The sequence below is a fragment of the Solenopsis invicta genome, chromosome 13 (assembly GCF_016802725.1).
Source record: "Solenopsis invicta isolate M01_SB chromosome 13, UNIL_Sinv_3.0, whole genome shotgun sequence".
Classification (NCBI taxonomy): domain Eukaryota; kingdom Metazoa; phylum Arthropoda; class Insecta; order Hymenoptera; family Formicidae; genus Solenopsis; species Solenopsis invicta.
The window spans coordinates 6,400,061-6,426,561 of NC_052676.1; the positions used below are offsets into that span (position 1 = coordinate 6,400,061).

The following is a 26,501-nucleotide window of genomic DNA, read 5'->3' on the forward strand; positions in this document are numbered from 1 at the left end:
TTAGAGTTTATAACGTTTTATAAAAAATTATATAGATGTTCCGAAAAATGATACAAAAAAATCTGAGAATAATTTTTACCAGAGGTCTGTACGTTTAACTTGGTTCTGTAACCGAGCGTCTGACATCTATGGAGCGCTTAATGAACACCCTCTATAGTTTGTTGCGCGTACATTGATGCATACATACGAATAGTATATAATAAAGAATGCAATAACTCAAAATATCTGTAGCGGGATTCGGTAACTCTTAACGACAGCTAGAAATATCGTTACGTGTTGTCGCGCAGCACAGAAAATTCAAAAGAATAAAAAAATTCAAATTTATGTCATGAATTCTAGGTTCAATTTAAGACAAAAAGAAAATTCTGCATTTCAAAATAAAAGAGAACTCAGAATTAATAACATAAACCTGAATTTTTTAAAAATTCTGTGTGCTATTTGGGTAACTATAACAAGATAATTATTAACAAAATCTTTTATGTTCAAAATATATAAATTATTTACAAGGTTCAAATTATAACTAATGAACCTTGAAACAATCTCAAAATATTTGAATGTAATAATTATAAATGTAATAATTATAAAGTAATAATTATAAAGTGTAAAATTAATGAAAAGATAAAATACAATACCTTTAGAAACTCACAAAATTTGTTTGTCAGTACTTGATCCTAGGGCACGTTGAATGGTCGCAAAATTGCTCGTTGAGCAACAAAACTGTTCAATAAGAAATTGGCCGCGGAACTCGTATGCTCCGAATTCCGAAAAATTTACTTTATATCTAGCATTAAACGCTAGTATCCGCCTTTTATACCTCGCTGACAGAGTTGCCATTGAGGCGCTGATTTGCAGCCACACCGTGGTGGGAGTAGACATGGTGTGCCAAAGTAAGAGCGTCTCTCTCTAAGGGTGCTTGTTAGGGTGGGGATGCAACAGTAGAAAGAGGTTGAAACTATGGGGTGGTAAAGTAATGCAGGATCTACTTCTGAGAAGTCTACTGGAGTACAAGATTTTATTTCAGGGAATGTAATTAAGGGTTGCACCGCAGGGGTTTTGTTATTTATTTTTGATGATTCCTCTAATTCGGCAAGATCGAGAAAACACTGGTCGATGGTCTCTCTATAGAAACCTTTGGATTCAAAGTCTTCTATGGGATAAACGTCGTATTCTTTACCGGGGGAAGTCGATGGGGGTATATTTGTTCTTTTTTTCTTTATTAGGAGAGGCCATGGGAGTAATTCTTGTTTTATAGGTTGTATATTTTCATGTTCTTCTTTAATCTGCTGTGACGAGCGATTTTGTTGCAGTCGTCGTCGGTTGCAGTACTGTATGCGTCGTTTAAGGAGTTGCTCTCCGCGGTTGCAGTATCTGTTTCCTCATTGTAGGGTGGTTTGGTTTTAATCGCAGGTGGCGACCAGATAGGTCACGAGTAGGTTAATTTTATTGCTTTTATTCTCCCTAGGAGTGAGTCGAGTGTACGCAATTAGCTCAAGTTATATATCGAAAATGAAATTGGGCAGAGGTTCCTTTTAGTAAAATTCAAGAATTTTTCAAACACTTTAGTAAATGCTTGAAAAATTACTAAGTTATCTGAGCAAAAGAAAAATTTGGTTAGGAGGACATTTTAAGGGAAGGGCTATCGTGAATTTTTCTAACAGTTTAATAACCGAGAGAAAAATTATAAGTTATCTAAGGATAAAAATAAAAAAATAAATTTTACCAGGGTTTTGTTAGGAAGGGCTTTCGTGAATTTTCCTAAGTCTTTAATAAGCTTAGAAAAATTACAAGTTATCTGTAACAAAAGTCAAAAGAAAAATCGGGCAGGACTTTATTTTAGGAAATTGCAAAATTGAATGGGGGATGTTTTATCAATCCTAATACTGACACGTTTAATTATTAAATTTATTAAATTAAATTTGTTAAATTTCATAATTAAAACAATAAATTTCATAATTATAATTTAAGTGTTATGGATACGGATAAAGCGATAAAATTTGATTATGGAGTCGACTCATATAACATTAGAATGGCTTGGAAAATTGTAATGTAATTTATTACGACACAACAGGTACTAATATTGCGAAAAGGAGCATCTTACGAACGCGATTATTTCTACGCATCATGCTATGACTCGCGTGTTAAGATGTGTGTTTTTAAAGATTTTACGATGTTCATTTTGTGTGTGTTATGTGCTTTTCTTATTCCGGAACGATTCAAGACGCTTATCATTACGCTCTTCAATAATCTGAGGCGGACACTTCCACGTGTTTCTTTGTTAGTAAAAACTAAAAATACATTACATATATATAATATATATCAAAGTAATATAGTTGTAGAAGAGCTAAATTAAACACGTATACACTAATTTTCTGTTAATTTTGTTGAACATTGTTTCGGGCGCCACACTACGATAGTGTGATTGCTAGATGTCGTGAGTGTACTGTTTAGGTAATTCATCTGCAAAATGAAAAAATTGAAAAATAAAAATATATATATATATATTTTTTTTTTTTTAATATACATATACATATGGGGCATTCCATGAGTGAGTGAGCCACCCATTTTGAAAAATGTGTCAGATTTAAATCAAACTTACCAAGATTAAAGGTTTTAACGGTATAATTCTCTGTGTAAAATCTTAGTCTCTTAATATGCCTAGTTGAGCAGTTACAAGAACAATAATTTTTGGGGTTTGTCATTGTCTGTTTATCTTTATCTATTTTTTTTGGTTGGAAAGCGGAGTTAATAAAATATGGTTAGTACTATCGTCTCATTCTTGGTTTCTTTATTGATATCCCAATATACCACTGTTGCTTCTAGCAAAGCATAACCAATCGCTAATTCTTTTTCGATACCATGACCTGCACCTGCATGACCATGAATTGCTCGGAAAATTGGAGCGTAACTTTATTGCGACACAACAGGCACCTATCTATGCATCTGTAGCAGAGTATTGCTCTATCTACGTAGATTGTTAGTTCCTCTACCCATCGTTTCCATAGCGCTGTTTCTTTTTTGATTGCGACGTAAGAAAATTTTCAGAATAGTTTGTCGGGTCTTGCTGAAATGAAAGTTTATATTTAATACGTGGAAAGCTTTGAAGTAGACATTTAAAGCTTCTAACGTAGATTCCATCATAATGACGTCCATTCTGTGATTATTTTTATGGATTAACTTGCATGTTTATAATTGGCAATGGCGTGTAAACAAGATTGCAATTTATTAATTTTTTATGACAACTAATGTATCTTGAATGTTGTTAATGATATCGACAACAATGATAGATATGTTTCTTTGGATGATTTAGTAGATCTTTGAATACTGAAAAGATATTGATATATTAACGAGACTTGGCGGTAGGGCTAAATGAGTGGGTAAAAGTTATATTAACTCTTATATTGACACTTTCAATTATTAAATTTATGAAATTAAATCCGGTAAATTTAATAATTAAAACAATAAATTTAATAATTATAATTTATATGTGTATTATGGATATGTATAAAGCAATTAAATTCGTTAAGGAGTCGATTCATGTACAATTAGAATTGCTCGAAGAATTGGAGTGTAACTTGATTACGACACAACAGGTACTAAATTGCGAGAAGGAGCATCTTGAAACTTACACACTGTGACTTGCGTGTTATGACAATCCTTCACGACGACATTCGCCACTTGATAAATTTAATAATTCAAATATCAAATTGGTGAAATGGTCAAAGTCGTAATGACGTCCATTGTGTGATTCTTTTTCATTCACTTGTATGTTTATAATTGTAAATGGCGAGTAAACAAGATTGCAATTTATTAATTTTTTAAATCAAATCTTTACGATACATGACAACTAATGTATCTTGATTGAAGATTGTTGGTGATATTGACAACAATGATAGATTATATTTTTCTGGACGATGATGATGTAGTAGAAGTAGGTCTTTGAATACTGAAAAGATATTGATATGTTAACGACACTTGACGACAGGGCTAAATGGGTGGGTGAAGTTAACCCCCTATGCTGATATATCAATTATTAAATTTATTAAATTAAATCCGATAAATTTAATAATTAAAACGATAAATTATAATTTAATAATTTAAATTTATTTGTATTATGGATATATCTAAAGCGATTAAATTCGTTAAGGACTCGATTTATGTACAATTAGAATTGCTCGGAAAATTGAAGTGTAACTTTATTACGACACAACAGGTACTAAATTGCAAAGAGGAGCATCTTGAAACCTTACTTTTTTCAATTTCCAACACTTTTTTTCAAGAATTTATTATCTCTTTTAGATGCCTCTAGCTTCTCGACAGTCAGATTTTGGCCTTCTTGCCGCAGAGATTTTGGCTAGAGACCGAGAGACAAAATGTTTGTAGCACTCATGTGTGTTTTCTTTCAAAACCTCAATTATATGTATTTACTTAATTCTAAGAGGGGCGAATTGTCGCATCGTCCAATCGCTTTAGAGATCTATCAATTCCCCTTTTAGAGAAATTTACAATCCTGATTTCTTCGTTTTTATCGTTCGTTTGCTTAAGACTCGCTTCTTATATTCGTTAATGTTAGTCATTCTTCCTTTTCGTGACGAGATGTCATTTAGGCAGACAATGCTAGGTCTATAAATTTTAATTTTTAGTTTTGATAATTTCTGTTAGACGTCTCGATTCAATTTTATCTTTTGTCATCGAAGGACTTAAATCAAAGTCAAGTATTTTTCTTCAAATCCTGCCTTTGGTCTGCCTTTACGGATCATTTTGTATTTTGACGGGGTTACTTCGAACGATCGCTCGAGTAATTCCAACACTTTTGCACAGTTTACGTCATCCGTTAAAATCTTTATCTTATTGACAACTTCGTCCGTTAATGCCGATTTTAAATAATGCAGTTTATCTATGTCCGACAATTCTGCCTGCGATCCGATTATATTACTAAATGTTCTTGAACGATAGCCAGTTCTTGCATTTGCCGTCGAATATCGGAAGCGATGCTTTGGGTAATTTGAGCAAATATTGCTCTTGATTTTGTCAATGCACGATTTCTCCTTTTTGTTTCTACCTTAATAATCTTATTGCTTCGGTTGTAACATTCGAGTTATATTTCTTGGAAACAATTTCTACGTTTTGTTGCATTTCTTCTCATAATAAAATGAGGAATATTCGTTATTTGCGAAAAGAGAAATTGTGGACTCCCTGATCGTCCCTCGGATGTAATAGAGAAGTACAATGAACGTAGTGATTATAACAATTAAATAAGTTTAATGAAAAAAGTGTGGAGAGAGAAACAATCCTTTTTAAAGAAAGAGAGAAAAACAAACAAGAGGTGAATAAGTCATTTACTATTTGCTCGTGTATATCTTTTGGTTGGATGCTGAGGCTTGCTCATCGCTGTTTTGATTTAGGTTGCGGATTGATTCCCGGTCTTAATGTAGTTGCTGGTAATGGACTAGTTAGTCTGAGTTCTGGATAATTACCAAAATAATTACCGAGTTGCTCTTCATGGTTGAAGACTTTTTGTTGAAATTCTAACATTTTGTTTTGCTGATTCTCTCGATAGCACATGAATGACGATCGCCCGATATTTTATTCGCCAATATTGCGCGAATAATATATAACACACGAACGCGAATAAAATGCAAAACGCATGCGAGAGTTAGCTCACGACGAAAAAGGTATTAGCATTGCGTGACCGATTATCTGAACACGAATAATTTCTACGCATCACACTGTGACCCCGTTGTTTGTAACATTATATTTAAAAAATTTTGTAGAAATGTATTAAAAATTGTAACTTATCTGCTGACCTTAATAATAATACATTCCCAATAATTTGATAATACCTTGATCTTGATATACTATTGATTAATTTGTTTTTTGATGTACATTACTGTTAAGAGAATTTTGAGATAGTTTTAGCAAATTAGAGATAAGCAAAAGAAAACACAGAATTGCGAGAGAGAACAAAAGCACTGTATTTATTAAATACGTTTGCGCTTGTACAAAATCCTAATGAGATGCGATAGATAGAGGAACTTTCCCACTGATCGAAATCAAGCGATTGTTTGCCAATTATTCCATAATCATATTTTTGAAAGTTCCTGGATGAAATCATATGTCCAGACTTGATGAGTTGTCCATAATGTAAAATTTGTTTTATGGATGCTCTAGCAGGAAAATGTGCGAAGATTACCGGTAACAAAGCCGAGTAAAGTTGCTCAGGATCGTATCCACCTATCAGAAACATCACATCCGAGCATATTGTTTGGATAATTTTATTCGCGCATACATGTGCATTTACCTTTTTGAATTCATCAATATTGAATTCGTAAAATTTCTAATTTCTGCAAAATAATCTCTATATTATAGATGAACTGTGACAGCAGTTGTAAAGGGGGACTCCTTATTCTGCGAGAATATATATATATAGTAAATATTCTTGATGTAATTTTTTATATTTCTCTGATTTGTTTGATCTTCTTCATTAATACTGACATGTTCCTGAAAAATGCAATAATTTATACGTTTATATTTGTCACTGTGTAATCACACTTGTACTTTTTTATTTTTTTCATTAAATCTTTGTGATACATGTCATCGAATGTATCTTTATCGAAAGATGATGGTATTGAGCACAATGTAGATATATCTCTCTGGGTGATGATGTACTGGGTATTTTAATACTGAAAATATAATGATGTATTAATGATAATTTGTGGTAGGACTGAATGGGGGAGATTTTATTAATCCTTATACTATTATATTTAATTATTAAATTTATTAAATTATGTTTGGTAAATTTATTAAATTTATGTTTGGTAAATTTAATAATTATAATTAAGTGTATTATGGATATGGATAAAGCGATAAAATTTGTTAAGGAGTCGATTCATACACAATTAGAACGGTTCGGGAAATTGTAGTGTAACTTATTACGGCACAACAGGTGCTAACGTTGCACGTAGGAGCATCTTACGAACACGATTGTTTCTACGCATCACGCTATGACTCGCGTGTTAAGACAGTTGTTCGCTATCATATTCATCATTTTTGATGAATTAATTAAAATAAATCGGTGGAATATTCAAAGTCTTAGTTGTTTCCCCCCCCCCTTTTTTTTATTATTATTATTATTAGGGCAATAGCTTATACGTCTGTAATGGCGTGTAAGCAAGATTGCAATTTATAGATTTTTTTATCAAATTCTTTTGATACATTTCAACGACTGTATCTTGTTCGAAAGATGTTGGTGATATCGACAATAATGATAGATATATCTCTCTGATGATGATGCACTAGTTGTTTTAATACTGAACATATAATGATGTATTGACAATTTGCGACATGACTGAATGGGTGGGGGCAATTTTATTAATTCTTATGCTATTACATTTAATTATTAAATTAATCAAATTATGTTGGTAAATTTAATAATTAAAACGATAAATTTAATAATTATGATTTAAGTATATTATGGATATGAATAAACCAATAAAATTTATTAAGTAGTTGATTCATGTTCAATTAAAACGGCTCGGAAAATTGGAATGGTTGGTCGGACAACGTAGAACGATGGATGGTCCAGGGGGTGATCTTGAGGTTTATTACAAATTAATAAAATATTTAATAAAAAATTATAACATACTTGTTTTAAAAAGTTCACTATGAATTTCAGCATAATGTTTACGAGTTTTTTTTTCAAGTTGTCTGAACAATTCTTAAAACAATTCATATCCTGATGTCTTGAGATGCAGCTGCTATTAAATTTAATTGTGATATTCCAACAATTTTTTTTTGTCTTAAACTGATATTGTCCATTTTTTTATTTTCTATAATCTCTTTCTCCTTCTTTTGGTTCTATTAATTTTAGTTTTTCAAGATTTGAAAAATCTTTTTAATCACAAATTTTTTTTTGTACATTTTGCAATTTTAATATTTAAAATGCAATGTAACTTATTACGACACAAAAGATATTACATTAGGGAAGGAGCATCTTACAATTGCGATTATTTCTACGCATCATACTGTGACTTGCGTGTTATAACGATTGTTTGTTACCATATTGCCACTTTTGATAAATTTAATAATTAAAATAACAAATTAGTGAAATGGTCAAAGTTGTAGTGACGTCCATTGTGTGATTCTGTTTATGCATTTACTTGCACATTTATAATTGTTAGTGGCGTGTAAACATAATTGCAATTTAATAATTTTTCTTATTAAATCTTCGGTACATTTTAACGAATCTTGATTGAAGGATGGTGATACTGATTATGAACATTGGTAAATATATCTCTCTGGGCAATGATAATTCATTAAATGTTTGAATACAGAAAATAATGATGTGCTAACGACATTTTGTGGCAAGAATGAATGGATGGGTGAAGACATGAATGATTGACACGTTGAATTATTAATTTCATCAAATTATATTTTGTAAATTTAATAATTAAGACGATAAATTTAATAATTATAATTAAGTGTATTATGGATAAAGCGATACAATTCGTTAATGAATCGATTCACATGCTTTTAGAATGTTTCGAAAAATTATAGTGTATCTTATTACGACACAACAGGTACTAACATTGCATGAAGGAGCATCTTATGAATGCAATTATTTCTTTGTGTGACCATGTGACTTTTGTTCTCATGACAATCATCTCTTTTTATGCGATTACTTACACGTCTGTAATTGTCAATGACGTGTAAGCAAGATTGCAATTTATACTTTTTTTTTTTATCAAATCTGTAGGATACATTTTAATGAATTTATTTTGTTCGAAGGATGTTAGGAGATATCGACAATTGTAAATATATCTTTCTGGGTGATGATGCACTGGGTGTTTAAATACTGAAAAGCTAATGATGTATTAACGACAATTTGTGGCAGTGCAGAAAGGGTGGGAGAAGTATTTTTTAACTGTTATTCTGACATGTTTAATTATTAAATTTATCAAATTAAATCTAGTGAATAATTAAAATGATAAATTTAATAATTATAATTTAAGTGTTATGGATGTGGATAAAGTGATAAAATTCGTTATGGAGTCGATTCATACACAATTAGAAAGGCTTGGAAAATTGTAGTGTAACTTATTACGACACAACAGGTACTAATGTTGCATGAAAGAGCATCTTACGAACACGATTATTTCTACGCATCACACTGTAACTTGCGTGTTACAACTCACAGTAAGATAATTGCTACTTTGTGTGTTTCTTTTTACGCAATTACTTACACATCTCTTATTGTCAACGATGTATAAGCCAGCTTGCAATTTATAATTTTTTTTACATTCAAGTCGGATAGTTTACTTATGTGCGTAGGTAAAATGTTTTCTTACAATAGTGCGTTAGACATGGATTTATTTTGTAATTTGCGCGCGCGCGGTGTCGTCTGCGAAAACGTTTGCTTTTCTGGATCGGTTGTTGGTTGTGTGGCTTGAAATGGAATCGTTCCAAAATTGATTTTAACGTAATATATTTCGTAAAAGAATCGTACGACTCATCGCATATACCGCAATTCATACACTACTATTAACGTAAGTAAGGTCCAGGAAGGCGCTTGCACGCTAATTACCGGTAGCGTTATCGGTAATCGTGGATCGTGCGAGTCTATAGAATCTCTCGCATCTTTAACGCTTGTTCCAACATTGGTTTTTGTTTGGGATAAGGTCGTCTTATTCGAGGTCGAACTGGTAAAGTCCGGGTTAGTCGTTGCTAATGGTGGCCTTCACAGTCTGGCTCAGCACCCCAAGACAGGGAATGTCTTCATACAGGTTGTGTGTGTTTGGGTCTAGTGGTCCGTAGAATCCACTATGTCCGTTCACTACCTTTGTCGGTAAATCGGGAAATGTCGGATACAACCGCTATTTGGTTGCTGTCTGAACGGATTCTAACATTCTCAGTTGCAAGAGAAATGGTTCAGGAATGGCGTATTCCTTTTGTTCGGCTATGGCCAGCATCTCTCAATAGTCGAGAGGTTTTTGAAGTTGATCTTAGATTTCAGATCTTAGCATTGATTATACAACAATGGTAGATGTAGCTCTTTGGATGATGATAATGACGCATTAATTGTCTAACCATGAGTACTGAAAGGAGAAACATCTTACAAACACGATTATTTCTACGTACGATACTGTTGCTTGCGTATTATGACGACCATTTGCTACCATATTTGCTATTTTTGATAAATTTAATAATTAAAATGAGAAACCGATAAAATGGTAAAATTCGTAAAGATATGTTTCTTTTTATGCATTTATTTGTACGTTTATAATTATCAATGGCGTAAGCCATTGATAAGCAAGATTGCAATTTATTGCCTTTTTAAATGTCGAACATTCTGTACTAAGGGCGTCATGTTCATTTTTTTTTAAGTCGTATATTCGAATTTTTAACCATACAGTTTACAATTTCCTCTCAATTGCTGTACATTTAATCGCTCTATGGTTTTCTGCACATTTGTGGCACGTTTCTTCTCGTGTACAGTTCTTTGCAATATGATAATATCTCTAGCATTTGAACCATCTTTTTACATTAATATGATTGAATATTGGACACTTTCTCCAGTCTATATTCAATCTCTTTTTTTTTAATAGTATGAAAGAAAATTACCAACTTTCTTTTTAAGAGATGTCAGAAATTAAATCTACTTTAATATAGTCTTCAAATAGATGTCATGTGGTCTTAAAATGACTGATTTTGCTCTTGTTTTAGCATCAGTTAACGCCTTTGAAAAATCTAGCTGTCCATTTATGGCTCCTGGAACCAAAATATTCCATTTCTTGCAGTAGACTAACTTGTAGTCTAGAAATCTGCTGCAGTAGAGTCTTGGTATTCATTTGGTGCAAAATGTTATCTAGACTTGCTGTAAGTGCTATTAAAACAACTAGGTTCGATATTTTGTTCAACATTACCTTGCGCTATGTTAAGTAATCGAGACATTTTAATTACTTTAATTTGTGGGATAGATTGACGATAATGTTGCATATGAATATTTTTGTCATGGCTAATGTTTATTATTTCGTTCTGTTGCTTCTCTCGACCGCACATGAATGACAACCGCTCGAAATTTTATTTGACACTTCCGTTGACATTGCGCGAATAATATATCACACACGAGCTCCAGTAAAATGTGAAACGCGTGAAGAAAGAATGAAGGAGTACAGTGAACGTAGTGGTTATAATAATTAAATAAAGTGTTTTAAATGGATTTAGAAAGAGAACCTTTCAAAAGGAAGGAGAAATAACATAAAACGGGTATGTGAATAAGTCATTTACTACTTACTGTTATAGATCTTTTGATTGAATGTAGGTGAGGTTGCGGACAAAGTGTGTCAGCCTACGCTAATCCCGTATTCCTCGGAATCTAAGCGTAAAGCTTGGTAATTTGTCTGTAAATCGGTCGCCACTTGTTTTTATCTGAAAACGGGAAGAATAAAAGACATCTTTTTCAGGTATAGCTTCATTATTAATATGCAGCTCTTGAGTCAGGATTGCTTTATAAGAATGGAAGCGAGTGGCTTTTAAAGCTTTATGTACCGAAGCCAGGCAGATTCCTAGATTTCGCGCCACGGTTCGTTGACTGATGGTCGGATCATCAGTGACCATTTGCTGTATTTCTGCGGTTTCTATACATTGTGGTCGCCCTGTTCGAAGTATAGAAATAATGATACAAGAATATAATACTTAAAATTATATTACTAATAAATTTTATAAATATATGGTTGGCTCATCAATCATCATTTCTTCAATTTAAAAAAAATATAATATTTAAAATTATTAAAAACTTTTATAAATATATACCTGCAGGCTTAATATGTCTAAATTGATCTTGTCTTTGCAGGCTCAATTTCAGCCTTGCAAAAAGATTGTAATATGGCTATTGTCGCTCTGGGTATCTGCGAGCATAGAGTTACTTATATGCTATATATATATTTTTTTTTTCCTAATGTTTTTAACTTAATCCTTTTGTGCCGGTATTTGTGCCGCTGTTATTGCGTACCACTTGCTGTCACATCGATTCCCTGACGGTTGGTGTTCACTCTTTCTGCCAGTACTACTGGTTGCTGTCCCTGATTTATCGCAATTATATCATCTTGTAAATGATTAATTTTATTAATTATTGGGGATGTCGGCAGTTGCAAGGTTTAGATTGCGGATTGATTCTCGGTCTTAATATAGTTATTGGTGGTGGACTAGTTAGTCTGGGTTCTAGATAATTACCAAAATACTTACCGAGTTGCTCTCCACGGATGCCATCTTTTTGCTGAAATTCTAACATTTCGTTCTGCTAATTTTCTTGAGGGTACATGAATGACGATCGCGCGATATTTTGTTCGGCACTCTTGTCAGCATTGCGCGAATAATATATCACACACGAATGCGAGTAAAACGTGAAACGCATTCTTTACATATTTTGAGAAATCACATGATGAATCACACTTTTACACATTGGCACAATGATCTTTTGTTAGGATGCAAAACGAATTTTTGCATGGACGACGATAGGAAAGGAAAGCTCGATATATATAATATTAATTAATTATTAGTAGTTTAATTAATTATTAGTAAATTAGCAATTAGTACAATCGCCACTAACGTGAATTGTGATGTCAGTTTGGAACGAGTGTGGTGGTTTGCCTTTATTTGTCACACTCATCACTTTCACGCCGCAATTTGCATTAACGGTTCTACACACCGCGATTTAGCTAAGTACGAACGCGGTAATTATCCAAATAATTACCGAGTTGTTTTCCACGGATGCCGTCTTTTTGCTGAAATTCTAACATTGCGTTCTGCTGATTCTCTCGAGGGTACATGAACGGTGGACTAGTTAATCTTGGTTTTAAATAATTACAAAAATAATTACCGAGTTGCTCTCCACGGATGCCATCTTTTTACTGAAATTCTAATATTTTGATTTGCTGTTTCTCTCGAGAGTAAATGAATGGTGGATCAGTTGGTCTGGGTTCTGGATAATTACCAAAATAATTATCGAGTTGCTCTCCACGGATGCCATCTTTTTGCTGAAATTTTAACCTTTCGTTCTGTTGATTCTCTCGACGGTACATGAATGACGATCGCGCGATATTTTGTTCGGCACTCTTGTCAGCATTGCGCGAATAATATATCACACACGAATGCGAGTAAAACGTGAAACGCATTCTTTACGTATTTTGAGAAATCACATGATGAATCACACTTTTACACATTGACACAATAATCTTTCGTTAGAACATGTAAAACACAATTGAGCATCGCAGTTCGAACGAAGGCAACGAAGTGAACAAAGCCTGTTCTAACGATAAAGGCAGAGCCGTAGCCACGGAGGTGTCAGAGGGTGCCCAACACCCTCTAATATTCTTTTGATATTTCTAATATGTTTCTTTGATATGTCTCTAATATGTCCGAAGAGCTTTGGTCCTGCCGACAACGGGTTATACGAAGGGGAATGTACGATAAGCATTACAGTAGACGTAGTGATCATAATAATTAAATAAGTTTTCTGAAAAAGGCATGGAAAGAGACAACCTTTCAAAAGGAAGGAAAAAAAACACAAAACAGGGATATGAATAAATCATACTACTTGTTGATATAGACCAGTGCTCGGAATTAGTGGCACATTTCGAGCCGATTTCCGAGGCGACGCCTACTGTCTCCCCTCGAGCCCCTCACTCCGCTCGCGGGCCTACAGCCGAGCTGCCGGCCGCGCGTCAAATGTTGTGGCTCAGGAGCGTAGAGCGTCCCTTGTAAAAGAAATAGCCTAGGGCCTAGAACCTAGAAATAATTATTATTTTTATAAATAATTATATAAAAATTTAATATTAATGTATGTAATATATACATACAATATAAATAATTATATAAAAATTTAATATTATTGTATGTAATATATACAATATAATATACTATATTATATAGTATACTATATACTATATTATATTGTATGTATATATTACATACAATAATATTAAATTTTTATATAATTATTTATATTGTATGTATATATTACATACATTAATATTAAATTTTTATATAATTATTTATAAAAATAATAATTATTTCTAGGTTCTAGGCCCTAGGCTATTTCTTTTACAAGGGACGCTCTACGCTCCTGAGCCACAACATTTGACGCGCGGCCGGCAGCTCGGCTGTAGGCCCGCGAGCGGAGTGAGGGGCTCGAGGGGAGACAGTAGGCGTCGCCTCGGAAATCGGCTCGAAATGTGCCACTAATTCCGAAGCACTGTTTTAAAGCTTAGCAATTTAAAGCTTAGCAATTTTAAAACTTAGCAATTATTTAAAATTTTCTTCAATTTGTGATGCTTTTATTATGCAATATTTAAAAAAATTTTTTTTAAATTAAACTCACTGTTGCACGTTGCTGTGAATCGCTGCCAAAAAGAAGAACTTATCTCCAAAGAGACGAAGAGATTTCTGACCTCTCCTTTGACGTTTGGTATCTTTTATAGGTATCTGTTTGTTGAAAAAAATTCAATTGAGTGGGGGGGAAACAATTAGAGTAAGAGGATTGAGTATTGAGGGGGGTGTTATGCGCGGGAGAAAACGCAGATTTCGTCCTTCACGCGCGGTCAACAAGCTATTTATTTTCTCCTGCTTCCGCTCGTAGCCACCGGTCCCCTGTGAGAATTTGACATAGAAGAAGTTCCCACCAAATTCTCGCTATTATGTCTGCTCTACACTCTCAATGGCCTATGAATACCGGGCAATATCTCCCGCTCTCTACTTCGGGATACCGGCGGTAGTTTAGAAAGTGTTCCCTTTGCCCCCTCGATCGCACATCCTCAAACTTACGTCAATCGCCACGGCGGTACCTCCCGCGCGTATCTTTTCTCTCCGCACTCCAATAGGTCGAAGAGACTATTTATTAGTTACCATTGCGTATTATAGACCTTTCGGTTGAATGCAGGTGTGGATTAAGTTGCGAGTTGATTGCCGGTCTTAACAGTAGTTACTGGTGGTGGATTAGTTGGTCTGGGTTCTGCATAATTATCAAAATAATTACCGAGTTGCTCTCCACGGATGCCGTCTTTTTGCTGAAATTCTAACATTTTGTTCTGCTGATTCTCGAGGGTAAATGAATGAGATAGACTAGTTGGTCTGGGTTCTAGATAATTACCAAAATAATTATCGAGTTGCTCTCCATGGATGCCGTCTTCTTGCTGAAATTCTAACATTTTGTTTTGCTGATTCTCTCAACCGTACATGAATGACGATCGCGCGATATTTTGTACGACATTCTCGCCAACATTGCGCGAATAATATATCACACACGAATGCAAATAAAATGCGAAACGGGTGTGAGAAGAAATGTAGAAATTTAATGGACGTAGTGATTATAATAATTAATTTTTCTGAAAGGGGTGTGAAGAGAGAGGGTGTTCTTCCTTTTTCCTTTAAAAAGGAAGAGGAAAGAACAAAAAACAAGGATGCGATTAAGTAATTTACTACTTGCTGATATAGATTTTTCGGTTGAATGCAAGTGAAGCTTAGGTTGCGAATTGATTCCTTTAATTTAGTTGCTGATAGTGCACTGATTGGGTTATAATTATCAAAATAATTACTGTGTTGTTCTAGATTCAGTCTTCTTACTGAAATTCTAACGTTTTGTTTTGTTGATTCTCTTGATCGCAGATGAATAACGACCGTCCGATACTTTATTCGGTACTTTCGCCAACATTGCGCGAATAATATATCACACACGAATGCGAATGAAATGCGAAACTTGTGCGAGGATTAGAGGAGCACAGTGAACGTAGTGATTATAATAATTATATAAGTTTACTAAAAAACGTAGAGAGGAACAGTTCTTCAAATGGAAGGAAAAAGAACAAAAAATACGGATGTGAATAAGTCATTTATTACTTGCTGATATCAATCTTTTAATTGAATGTAGGTGAGGCTTAGGCTGTGGATTGATTCCTAGTCTTAACTTTAAGCTTCCTGAACACCAGCTGACTTGCTGTGTATTGCAAGCAACAATTCCATCAGAGAGTTATATACGTAACGCACAACTCAGGAAAGTTTTTTTTTTCAAATCTTTACAATTGAAATGATTTCTCGTATATAAATTTAAATACTTTATCCTCGAGTTTATCAAAAAGATGGATATGACATAAATCAACGAACTTTTTTAATTATTTGGAGAAATTTAGAAGTTACATAAATACAGTTTACTACTTATATTTGTGTACCGATTTAAATGTTTGAAAAACTACGCAACAAAAATTACTATATAATATTATGTCATATCCAGCTTAGTATAGAACTACACAAAGTTAATTTACGTTTTCATAACTGGCGAAATATTTTATTATTATACCTTCTATTTAGCTTTTGTATGTTTGTATTGTTCAAAACGAGAGGTAACTGCAATTATTTTTAAAAATTTTCGAAAATTTTATTTCTTTGTACTTAGACACAAAGGAGTTATTGTGGTTACTTTTAGAACCCCTGTCTTCTCTTGTTTTGAACAATTATTTTCTTTTCGAAACAAAAAGGAATTTCAAAAATGCTAACAGATTTACAAGTGGTCTCTGTATTTTGATAGGTCGTTAATGGCAATATTTCGGGAATAATGAACATTTTAGTTCACTACTCTCAAGGGCGACTCGAGAATTTCTTAGCATTTTTGAAGAAAATATCCGTGAACTCCTTAAAATTATAACTGAAGAGTACTATCATATAAAGAAAGATTTCACTTTTTTTATTTACATTGCTCGAAATTGAAAAATTTATTGTTACTCCTTTGGTCTGTGACTTGAAAGTAAAGAAAACATCTTTGTTTGGAATTAGAATATCATTGAACATCATTGAATTTAAAAAATCAAAAATATAAATAAGTGGAATTTTAAAAATCCACGCGTCGCTTGATTTTACACTGTTAACTAGCGTTTCAGTAACATCGCATATTTTTCTTTAAAAGCGAGATGATTTGTATTAGTTGTTGAAAAATCATATCTACACTGTGATTATTTTTAAACTCAATTTCTCCTAATCTACTTAAAGTCGGCTGTTAATCGATTATTTTTAGGCTGAGTTGTTGACTGTTAACTATGTGTGTAAGTTGACTTAGGATCAATTATTTTCGGGAAATTAAAAGTCGCCTTTTTATATTCAACTATTAGTTGACTTATATTTTTAACTTTTTGCATTATTACAATATGCTCCGTCGAAGCGCACAATCACTAAACAGTCACTAAGGATCACTGTCAGAGACAGAAAGTTACGTGACTAGGCGTTCTTCCATAAAAAGAATGCCAGGCGGTGCATCGTGTTTAATGTACTCGTATGAAGGTTGACACTCTTTTGTATTAGAGTGAGCAGGAGCTTTCTCTCAAAAAAGCTTCTATACAAGTGAACAAGGGCAATGACGTAACCATCAAAGCGAGCTCTCTTAGGATCTTTGTATTTTTCCTAGAGAGAACTCAGAACCTCTGCAGTTAAATCCGGAGTCAACGGATTTTGAATCTGGCTTCAGAATTTTTATACTTTGCCATATATATGTTCACGGGATCGTATACTGGTCCCTACCTTCAACCGATTGCTCGAGAATCCACGAATCTCAGAGTACCTCTCTTCCTTCCGTAGAAAATGTTACTCAGAATGAAAATTCAGCAATAAATATAGATGACGTTAAATTGACTAAAAGTCATCTTATAGTCATTTAAACAGTAAGTTGATTATGTAAATCAATTAAAAGTCGTGCATATAAAGGCTGCTTAGAAATTACTGAATTGGCCGGCTGATAACCGTCTATGATCAAGACATTTGTTAGTCAACTATAAAGCGATGTTTAGTTTGATTTTGAAATTGATTTTAACTTTAGATTTCTTTTGTCTGATAATCAACCAATAGTCGACTTTATGTTGATTGAATAATTATGTTTTGTTCTGCACGCTATGTAACAATTAAATGTTCGAAAAGAACTTCAAAATGCGTTTAATCTACGGTTCGTTGTATATACATATACAATACATTTGTTAAAAAGAAATTCCGAATTTAAATGTAACGTTATGATTTAAATTATATTCAAGAAAGAATTATATTGGCCATCGAGGTTTATTCCGACTTTATAGTCAACAAGTTTATGGACCTTTGGATTTTTCTTCTTAACATTTGTGCAATGAATAAATGACATTATCAACTCTTTTGCGCTTGTCAGGAGTCAATGATTTACGAAATAATAAACATAGTAGGAATTATTTTATTTTAATGCAATCTTCTAAATTGTAATAGGTTGTTTCAAGTTTTTTTTCGATTTTTTAATAAAAATTAATTATACAAAACTTTATAACTCAATTTATTGAATTAAACATTGAAAAATTAAAAAATGAGCAAACATTAAACATTAATGAAAAAAAATTTTGTATTTAGTTTTTTGTTGCTTATCAGTGTTGAGCAACGCACAAATTATAAAAAAACTTTTGTGACAACCTAATATTTCGTACGTTTACGAAAATGTGAAAAAGCTGAGTGTGTCAAATATAATACTGGGCACATAATGGAATCCAGCATACAAGTTCTTAAAGAAAATTGTTCAAAATTTGAGAGAAACCAAGATTTACTGGTTAATAAATTGGGATATCTTATTGATCACGATTATCTCAATTATGCGAGTCTGATGGAAAAAAACTTCCTTTCTTCAGAACAGCAGTTACTTCAACATCGCTAGTAGTCTATGAAGAGCTGAAAATCTGCTACACTAATCAAGATGGTTACGTGTTTCTCAGACGACTTTACGACGTATAATTATGGCTCTAGAAAATCATTGATTTTTATCTCACGATCTTTTTGATTTTACTATCGAAAGGCGACCTTCAACATCAAGAAGCTTCATTTGAAAATGATTCTGCAAGAAAAATTGGATCACTTTATACGTAATCTAACTATAACGGATCATAATTTTAACCTGATGGTATTATTCTCTGCGAACATTATGAGAATAAGAGATTACTTCTACGGTTGCACATTACCATTTTTAGTATCTTAGTTATCTCTAAAATTCTGGCTGTCGGGACATCCATTACTTAATAAAGGACCAGAGTAATGGAAGGAAGATTGTAGTTATCCAGAAGAATTACAAATTCTTTGCAATTCTACGTTAATTGTTAAAGCTGTTACAACTTGTTAGCTGAGACGTTATATTTAGAGCATGCACGGTCGCATTACCGGCATTGCATCTAGTTGAACACGCAAGACAGAAGAATGAAGCCACCTGTACATCCATTACATTTGTTATCATCTTCTATGAGGCAGAATTTGGAGGCATTAAATGGTACTTGGACGAAATACGCTAATTGAATCGAGGCTTTTCGTGGCTGCACAAAATTTGCTAGACCATTATTTGCTTTTTAGTTTCAACAAAATGTATCCAATCTTCTCGATATCTTCATCACACATTATAGATTTGTGATTAACTCCTGACACAGAAGAATATTATTTAAGAAATACAACTTATATTTCTTAAAATAAATCAGAAATATTGAATCGTGCTGAAGATCAACAATCAAGTTGTAGGTAATCGGTGCATTACTCATTTGCGATGATGACTTCCTTTTTGCCGAACATAGATGATCTTTTTGGATTAAGATTTAATACTTTTGGCCTTTCTTTCATACGAATATGGGATTCCTGCATATAGACTATAAACGAATTTGCCTAGTGCATTTATCTTTATACATCTCAGGAAAATGAAGGCTTATCATCGTTTTTATATTTCCGAATACCAGTGCTATCTACTTTGAAAGACGCATCGAATTATAGAATAAAAAAAATTTTTAGCAATATTGCGCTGCTCTATGTTGCGTACAGTTTGGGCCAAGACCTATATAACAATTATGATACTAATTTTTTAAGAACAGATACTCAGTTCTGTGAAATATTTCCAAATTCCACAGTAGAAAAGGTCGTATCTGTCATTTAGTTAACAATCGAATACAATAATGTTTTAAACTTCCGGCTGCATTGAAGAAACTCATGAGGGTGAAATCATTCGAGCACCATTTGCCGCGAATGATTAAGAAGATTACACTTACATAGGAAGAAGCGACTTTTTGAGACAAATGGAGACGCACCTCGATTTTAAGAATATTGCATTCCTTTTCAAATTGATCATCCAAATGACCAGATAGCTCTGACGCCATGACATTTTGAATCAATATTAAACTCAGTGTCATACATCAGTCATCATTAATGAAAGAAAACCATTATGATTACTGGAATTTATTACGCATACATTTTTAACACCGACCGGCTAGGAGAGTACTTTTAGACTTCCATCACGAGACACAAGAAAGAAGACCAGTTAACAGTTTGTTCTACTGACAACTTATACCTATTCTTGAACAACGTTACTCTTCCGATAAAGTAATCACTTGTCCAAGTCGTCGATTAAATGAACAATGCACTCCGCAGACAACGACCAAATATGTAATTATTGAAGAAAAGATCGAAGTGAAGAAAGGTTCCGAATTTAACAGCGACTAAAATTATCGCTGCTCTGCGAATATACAGAAGTTTGCGATCAATGTAAAAAAACACTATTTTACTCATTATTTCACTTCGTTTAGTTTTATATTTACTTTACACGTTCACTTACATTAATGGCTAGGGTACATTGTTATATACAGAAAAAAAACGTGCGTAATATCTTTTATTTAATTTACTATCACAATAGCGCACCTATTGTTTAAGCGCGGAAGTTTGTCTCGCGTTTCCATTAACGATGGAGACTAGTTTCAATGGTCAAAACAAGAGAAAACATTATTTTTAAGAATATTTAATAATTATATTTCATTCTTCTTACATAGTAAGTCTTTATTCTTTTTTTTTGCAATTTCTATTTCTCGTTTTGAACGTTGAACAACAATTATTTTATCGAAACAAAGAGAATTGACATATAGAATTCTCTTTGTTTATCTAGATTACTAGAAAAATTTTTAATCTATTGCTACGTCTCTATTAAGAAACAGAATATTATCGAATAATTTAGAAAATTAGAAAAATAAAATAACATATTTTCGTAGTTCACTACTTTATAGTATAGTATCACATCAGCAATGTCGGGTATTAGCTAAAAAGGAAATCTCACGCATTTGTTATATCAAGAAATTTTTCGCTCCGCTCTGTAAGTGTAAATTAAAACATCAAGAGGAAGCTGAAAATCTTTTAATCAACGATTCACTGTAAACGTAGTTCCATATGATAAAGTTTTTGAATTTAACTGTAAAGATTTGCATTGTTTATTTTTCCAAACTTAATCTGATTTTATAATTAGTATGCGAACATATATTATGTGTGTTGTGTAAGATAAATAGTGAAGAAAAAATATTACTTTTAATGGCATTTTTCAAGTTATTGAATAAAATGAAATGGTAGTCTTAATTAGTCACATCATGAGATGCTAGCTGGCACTAGGAAGCTTAAGGTTTTATGATATTGGCTGCGGTCCACTTGACGCTATAAATGCTTCGAAGCGTTTGATTAACCAATCGGAGCAATGAATTTTACAAATTGACCAATCGAAAAATACTTAGAAGCATTTGTAGCGTCAAGTGGAATGTAGCCATTATATCATAGAATTTATAAGAAAAGACATATAGTTATGAAAATATTTCAAGTACTCAATGCATTAGATCACTGCAGTACGGCGATTGATGTAGGGATCGTAATATCACTTGCTTCTTTAATTATTTTTTTAAACGTATAAAGATTTCGTTCAAACGTCATTTCGAATCTTCTTCGTGGGATCTTCGCGTATTGAGATTATGACTCAAAGAGAAATGTATAATGTTACGATGAAGAGTACTGTAGACAATTTCGATAAAAGATTTCAATTTATGGAAAATTATTTATTGAATAATACACAATTGTCTCGAGAAAAATATCTAGACTCGAAGCATAAAATATCGTACATCGAATTACAATTTAAAAACAGATGGTTCGCTGCGAGTAAGAAACATGAGTTTATATATACACTACTCAAAAGAAAATAGGGAACACTTTCCAGACACCAAAAATTAGGCTATTTTCAAATGACTGTAACTCGGTGAAAAATCATCGTAGATAAAAAATAAAAAAAGCATTTTGAAGCTTGAAGATCCAACTTTAACGCTCTATCAGCAGATTTTCAAAATTCTTTTAACTTCCTTGTCTTATGCAGTAAAAAAGCACACCCTGTTTTGTTCCTTAAAATTTCGTATTTTTGACACTTTGCAGCTCGACCAACAAATTTTTTTCGAACAATTCAAGTAAAGCTTCATAAACTACAACATTTTGCCTACAAAATGCTTTTTTTAAAATTTCTCTACGATTTTTTTTGACCAATTTACAAGACTTTGAAGATATACATTTTTTACAGTACATTTTTCCGAAAAATGACGTCTACCGCCGACATTAGCATTACCCAATGTGCACGTGGAGGTTGTCGGTCGGATTTTTGCACATCGTTTGTGTGTGTGTGTGTGTGTGAGTGTGTGTGTGTGTGTGTGTGTGTGTGCGTGCGTGCGTGTGTGTGTGTGTGTGTGTGTGTGTATGTATCACAGCAGAGATAAGGACCCCGCAGTTCGTCACTTCTGCAGTATTTAATGACTCCAAACCCTCTCTGCTGTGTGTGTATGCGCTCGCGCGCATGAGAGTTCAATAGTGTGTATTTCCTCCTCTCTGATCAATTACTGCTTGCAAGCGTTCTCGCATATTTATACATCTTGCAATACGATCTTGCGGAATGTTGTGCCAAATTTCCGTTAAAATTTCTCCCAATTCTTCTAAATTTCGCGGCTGTTCCTCGCGACGCCTTAATCGTCGTTCCATTTCATCCCAAATGTGCTCGATTGGATTTAAGTCCGGGCTATTGGCGGGATGATTTAACAGTCTAATTGCGTGTCGTTGAAAAAAACGTCGCGTTATATTCGCCGTATGAGGTCGAGCGTTGTCCTGCATAAAAATAAAGTTCCGACAGGTTCGATTTAATAGCAAAACGTGTGGTCGTAGAATATCGTTGATATAACGAACACCCGTCATTGCCGGAGGTGGCAGGATCACTAGATCACTTCGTCTTGTAAGTGATATACACCCCCACACCATCACGGAACCGCCGTTGTAGGATCGTATTGGCATAACGCAACGTCGATCATAGCGTTCATTTCGTCGACGCCAAGTACGTATACGAGCATCATTGCCATAAAGGCAAAAACGTGATTCGTCGGAGAAATATACATTTCTCCAATCCTGTGAACTGTAAACATATAGTCGTCTTAGTCTAAAAAAAATCTCTTTTTAGACAAAGATGACCATATGTAAACATTGCATGCTCAATACAATAAAATTTTGTTTAGTACGCCGGCGATTCTCGCAGTGTGATAAGCGACACGGAATTTTCAAAATGCCGCGTAGACATTTATCGGACGTAGAAGTTGCACGCATAATTGCGCTTTTGCAACAAGGTTTTAGTATGCGTTATGTGGCGCAAGATATTGGTGCATCTGTGTCCGTAGTGAGTAGAGCTTGGTTACGATATCAAGACACGGGAAATTACACGAGATGTGTAATACACGAGACGTGAAGGTAGTGGTCGTTCTCGATTAACGACAAATAGACAAGATCGAGCCATTGTTCGTTATGCATTAGAAAGACGAATAATTACCGCAAGAAACATTCGTAATGACATTCATTTGCGCCATGTGTGCGAACAAACAATTCGCAACCGTTTGAGAGAAGCCGGTCTTCGTTCTCGTGTTCGTGCACAAGTACCAAGACTCACACTCGTACATCGCCAAGTACGTTATCAATTTGCGCGCGATCACATAAATTGGACCGCTAGGGATTGGAGAAATGTATATTTCTCCGACGAATCACGTTTTTGCCTTTATGGCAATGATGCTCGTATACGTACTTGGCGTCGACGAAATGAACGCTATGATCGACGTTGCGTTATGCCAATACGATCCTACAACGGCGGTTCCGTGATGGTGTGGGGGTGTATATCACTTACAAGACGAAGTGATCTAGTGATCCTGCCACCTCCGGCAATGACGGGTGTTCGTTATATCAACGATATTCTACGACCACACGTTTTGCTATTAAATCGAACCTGTCGGAACTTTATTTTTATGCAGGACAACGCTCGACCTCATACGGCGAATATAACGCGACGTTTTTTTCAACGACACGCAATTAGACTGTTAAATCATCCCGCCAATAGCCCGGACTTAAATCCAATCGAGCACATTTGGGATGAAATGGAACGACGATTAAGGCGTCGCGAGGAACAGCCGCGAAATTTAGAAGAATTGGGAGAAATTTTAACGGAAATTTGGCACAACATTCCGCAAGATCGTATTGCAAGATGTATAAATATGCGAGAACGCTTGCAAGCAGTAATTGATCAGAGAGGAGGAAATACACACTATTGAACTCTCATGCGCGCGAGCGCATACACACACAGCAGAGAGGGTTTGGAGTCATTAAATACTGCAGAAGTGACGAACTGCGGGGTCCTTATCTCTGCTGTGATACATACATACACACACACACACACACATATATGTATAGAATAGTTATAGAATTAAATTATTAATCAGATATTTATACATACACATCAGGATTGAGTAATAACTCGTTAAGAGAAGTTAAAAGTTAAATAATTTATCATTGTTTATGTGAACAATAGTTTTGTTTGGAAACTGGTGTTAAGAACAATTGCAATTAAAAAGTATCATTTAATCAATTTTTATATTGAATTCATCATGTGATTTCGTCGAGATTATTGGGTTTTATCTCAGATGCATACATTTCGTTTACACTCTGTTTAGCTGAGCGTTAAGAGATATACTCGACATTCAGAGACAAACAAGTTATCCCTACTCTACCCACCCATTTTGTTGTCTTCATTTATCGATCAATCGATTTTTCGATCGACTGATTATCGATTTTTCAATCTTATCGAGAGACTTTTCTGAAAATCACAGATTGAGACACAAAACGTATATAACGCAGGAGGTAAAGTAATATTGAAAGTGCAAGTACGATAATGCAATAAGGCGATGAGTGTTAATTAAATAAACTGATTTAAATATCAATCGATCAGACGTTAACGCCAAGCAAGTGCGGTTTATAGCACTAACCCATCAACAGAAAATTAACCGTTAAACTCTTCAATTCACGACAAGTTACACGTGTGTTGCGTCGTCACAACAATACCGAACCTTGTGCTTTGTTCGCAAGATCAACCACAGTCAATAATCGATTAATAATCGGCTGAAGGCTTAACAGTAGTAAGCATCTCGCTCTCTTTGTACGGTATCGGTGCATTTGTTTATGACGAAAGTCAAATATTTGATCGTCTATAACGAATTTAAAACAATCTTATACAAATAGTGAATTGTGAACCATAAGTTACGACTCAAGTGTACAAATTGTCTGTGATGTTATAAACTACAAAAATTTAAAAAATAATATTCTTACTTTATCTTGCTTAATATAATATTAACGTTTGAAACAAAAATTTGTGTCGCTACATTTCAGATTCGAGATGGTGCTTGCGGAATTAATTGCGGGTTTTATTGTTATCTTGAGTAGTGTGTACATTTATTATAAATATGTAATATTTAATTTCTGGCGTAAGAGAGGTGTCTTTTATATCGAGCCTGCAGTACCAGTTGGAAATGTAACACCTCTTGTAACTGGAAAAGCCCAAGTAGGCAAGTACTTTTATCTAATACTAATATGTGACATGTGATTAAATATTTACTTCCCCGTACACAATTTTCCATATTTTTTGTTATTTTATTTAATTAAAATTAAAATTACAAAAATAATTTAGACAAGAAGACCTTCCACCATCATAGCTGGATCTTGGTGCTTTATATTTACTCGTGTGATTTTGTATACCTTCTCAGATTCTACACAGACAGCGCGCAGTTACTTTTGGTCATAACACAGTTATAATTGAATAACAGTCAGTAAATCACTTTTAATAAATTAAAATTAATTTAATAATACACGATGCTACTAGCATTTAAATATTAACCCCTTTCTCCCTGACAAAAGTGTAAAGAATTTATTGCAAAAATATCACCTCAGCCATGGAACCTGGGACCTCCCGAATTTCCGGTACGGGTCTTTTAGCCAACTCGACCACTGAGGCTGTGATGATGTTTTTCGCGTTCTATCTTATAGTCGATTATTGCAAGAAATATCATCGCAGCTTCAGTGATCAAGCTAGTCGCTAAGACACCCGTACCGGAGATTCGAGAGGTCCCAGGTTCCAACATTGGCTGAGGTGATATATTTTGCAATAAATTCTTTACAGTTTTTTCAGGGGGACGGAGTTAAATATTTAGATACTAGTAGCATCGTGTATTATTAAATTAATTTTAATTTAATAAATGTGATATTACTGAATCTTATTCGATTATAACTGTGTTACGACTGAACGTAACGACGCACAGTCTGTGTTAAATCTGAAAAAAATATAT

General features: G+C 33.8%; 1 protein-coding gene across 1 annotated transcript in view; it reads left to right on the forward strand.

Annotated features, from left to right (window-relative positions):
* The window catches only part of LOC105206459 (probable cytochrome P450 6a14), a 193,787-nt gene that overhangs the window by 162,611 nt on the left and 4,675 nt on the right, over window positions 1–26,501 (forward strand). Inside the window, exon 2 of the mRNA XM_039456675.1 lies at window positions 25,549–25,724. Coding sequence (XP_039312609.1) covers window positions 25,549–25,724 — 176 coding nt within the window. The remainder of the gene's footprint in view (window positions 1–25,548; window positions 25,725–26,501) is intronic.